The 3,561-nt window shown below is 45.4% G+C and overlaps 1 protein-coding gene across 1 annotated transcript; it reads left to right on the top strand.

Moving 5' to 3' along the window:
- Positions 1-399: 399 nt before the first annotated feature.
- On the top strand, positions 400-2,014 carry zgc:112001 (uncharacterized protein LOC550384 homolog). The gene has a single exon (XM_063222289.1). The coding sequence runs from the start codon at positions 694-696 to the stop codon at positions 1,585-1,587; it is 894 nt and encodes a 297-aa protein (XP_063078359.1). The 5' UTR covers positions 400-693; the 3' UTR covers positions 1,588-2,014.
- The last annotated feature ends 1,547 nt before the right edge of the window (positions 2,015-3,561 follow it).

The raw sequence follows: 3,561 nt of genomic DNA, 5'->3' as shown, positions 1-3,561 counted from the left end.
GTTGTGAAAACATATAACTACAATACAATACAACATGTCTCTGTATAGCGCAGTATCCCAATTAACTGAGTTGACAAACACACTCAAACACACACACGCGCGCCCGCACGCAAGTGCGCACACACGCACGAGAAAGCGCGCACGCACACGCACACGCACACGCACACACACACACACACACACACACACACACACACACACACACACACACACACACTACGAACTCCCACACCAGTTCTTAAGGCTGCCGCACGGCGCCGATTGTCCGGGGTTCATGCTAAAGACATTTTAGTCCAACTAAATGGTATTTAAAGACAAACACAAACTGAATGCACTAAACAAACAACCTCAAACTTTTAGGTAGCCCAGTTGTTTTGGTCACTAGGTTACAGTCTGTTTTATAGCCTCTAGGCGTTTCTAGTGCCGATAAGGCGCATGCGTGATGTGGCAACACTGCGGACGGAGTCCTCTGCCTGTGATGCTCCCCCGACTGGATTCTTGACCCAGGCGTCACCTCGCGCCCTGGACCTACACACTTTGCAAAGCTATGCAAAGCAAGAGATAACATACTTTCACACACGCTTTCTGGAAGTCCGCATTAATGGGTTTGAGAAATAGCCTTTGAACCAGGCTTGCGCATAGCCCATGGAATCTATTTAGGACTCGGTGTACTGTGTCCATCTGAGTAGTATCATGTCTGCCACGGCGTCGGCCCAGTCGGAGAGATCCCAAAGAGACGAGACGTGTAAGCAGCGCAAATTCTTGTCCTTTCTCTTCTATCAAGCCGTCCGAGACCTCAAGCCAGTATGGATGCTGGAGGACATGCGGACAATGGAAACGTTCTATTGGGAGGAGGATGCTAGCCACAGAACGTACACGCCGTCGGAGGCGCTACTCTATGCTATTGTGCATGACCACCAAGCTTATGCCCAGTATTTGCTTAGTCACTATTCGGACGAAGCCTTGGCGATGCCGGGCGAGCGCTTCTGTTGCTGCCCTTCATCTGCACCGCACTTGGCGATGGCTGTCAGATATGACAGGAGAGATATTTTGGGACTCATACTGCAGGTGGCGCATCGCCTTCCAAGTTTACGCTCGTACATGAACCGCGGAGGGTGTTTTCACTTGGAAGACGGCAAAACTCCACTCCACTTGGCCTGCGAGCTTTTGCGCTCCGAAGCGGTCATCTTGCTGCTCGGCAATGGCGCGTCGCCACAGGCCGAAGACCACAACGGCATGACGCCGCTCGACGTCATTCTGGAACAGCTGTGGGACTCGAAAGTGAACGCGGGGGCGAAAAAGACGTGTCTGGACAGCCTGCTGATGTTCATGCCTGGTATCCGTTTCAAAATGAAACCCTCTCTAGAAAAGGATCCCCTGCGTTGGTCCAAATTAATCGGAGAGGATAAATTCAACTACCTCGTCGGAAAGAATCCTGCTACACTTTTTCTCATTACTATGCAAACAATCTTACAGCAGTTGCCCCCAGAGCAATTTCCCAAGAGTCTAGATGACTTGCCCATCCCGTCGTCTCTGAAACCTCTCCCTGTAGCGTGCAAACAGCGGGGAAAGTTGAAAGTATTGTAGCTTTTAATAGGCTAGCCTATGTTTTATGAACCGACAAATAACCTAATTCGTGGTTTTTAGCATGATGTGTGTGTAGGTAAGCCTGTGTGTATTTATATTTGAATGTACAGTATGTGTGGGGCATGCTTCATGAAAAAGCGATGAATTGCATTAAATCCATGAAATGAGGAAAATATGTTTTAACTGTCCATCACACACTGCCCTGCTGCAGTAGCCTACTAACTGTATGTGCAGTGTGATTAACTTTTTGAATTGTCCAGTAATGAAATTATTTCAGAAGCCATACTGAGCAGAGTTAAAGGTAAAGTAGCCTAGAAGTAGGCCTACTCTTGCCGATGTAAGGGCAACACTAGTAGGCTATGGTAGGCTATAAAAAGTTGAAACCACGTTATATCATGCCACTGGTGGCGTTACATAGGCTGGTGAATTCAGGTAAATTGGGCCACTTTTTTTGCATAGCCTATAAGCAAATGGCCTAAAGTGGCTCAATTCACCTGAATTCACCACATGTAAGAGCAGGCCTACTTCTAGGCCTACTTCTACTTTATACAACTCTGATGCTTACTACAACAACTAAAAGTTGTTTAAAAACTGTTTTAATATAGGCCAGGGGTAGGGAACCTTTTTCATTCGAGGGGGCACATAAAATTCCTCCAAGGGCCATTCAAGTCCTCTGAGGGCCGTACTATGAACACAAACCAGGATATTCCCCTGTACTTTAGGCCTATAGTGAAGGCAGCCACCTTTAAAACATACATTCTCTAGGCCCCCTGAATATAACTTAATTGTATAGAAAATTTAATCAGTAAGATTCCTTTACAAAATATTTCATATTTCATGTGAATCTGCAACATTAAAACTAGGCTATATCGGGGGCCGGATAAAACGGCCTCAGGGGCCATAAATGGTCCTCGAGACATAGGTTCCCACCCCTGCTCTAGGCCTACTAACATGCACTGTAGCTACATTTGATCTAACCTCTCTTAGCTTAACAATTACCTCAAACCAATGTAATCTACTTAGCTGTGTAAATGTGAAATGTGAGCCATGGTGACTTCTGTGAATTTCTTTGAATGACATTTTTGTATTTTATATGTTTTATCTTTTTAAGCAACAAGCTTAGAATGGCCTACTCTAGCTTCTCTAGGCCTATAAATGAGACGTTTATGGTGGGACAAAACTCAGATACCCAGGACATAGAACGATTCTGCAATCGTCATTACGCAAAATTGCACATTTACAGTACATGTATTACGTGATTACAGATCAGGGCAGCATGCAACATTTGGTGCTAACCTGTAAATGTATGTTTTTTTTCCTCTGCAAAACTTTTAAAATGTCATTGTAGCATCCAATGATTTTGGGCTGTTTGGTTTGTGCTCTCTCAGCCACTGTCTGTTGTAAGTAAAGACGCCATGTGGGCTAAATCCAAAATTACCTGCTTAATGTTTGTTTTCTGATAACACATGATACTTTGTGCATGGATAAGTGGTAGGCAGCTGGGCTTGTAACCCATATTTTGCTGGTTTGATTCTCAACAATGCCAATGGGTGATGGGAGTGAACAACCATCTCTCTCCCAATGCTCCTCCATGACTGATGTATCCCGAGCAATATTACTGCTCCCTCAGGGTGCCTGGTAGCCTCGTCCCTACCAGACCTCTGTGTGTGTGTTCTGGAGCCCCCTGGTGGCACTCCAAACACACACTCACAAAGCTGTGCGGAACTACAGGTCGGGCAAGAGCCAAGCAAGTTGCCCCCCATGGGTGAGGTATTATTGGAATACCGCTGTGCACTGTGTGCTGTGTCACAATGGCATTGGGACTGTCCCTTCTTTCACTTCTACATCATGGAAAGCACTTTTATTTACCATTTTTTTTATTAGCCACCTTTAGACCCCAATGGCTGAAATATCAATGTTGGACTAATAACCACACAAATTAGTTTTGTATTCGTTTTTTATTTGGTGAACACA

This window comes from Engraulis encrasicolus, chromosome 18, assembly GCF_034702125.1.
Source record: "Engraulis encrasicolus isolate BLACKSEA-1 chromosome 18, IST_EnEncr_1.0, whole genome shotgun sequence".
NCBI lineage: Eukaryota > Metazoa > Chordata > Actinopteri > Clupeiformes > Engraulidae > Engraulis > Engraulis encrasicolus.
Note: the sequence above shows the minus strand (reverse complement) of the source record. Positions and strands in the feature narration are given on the sequence as shown.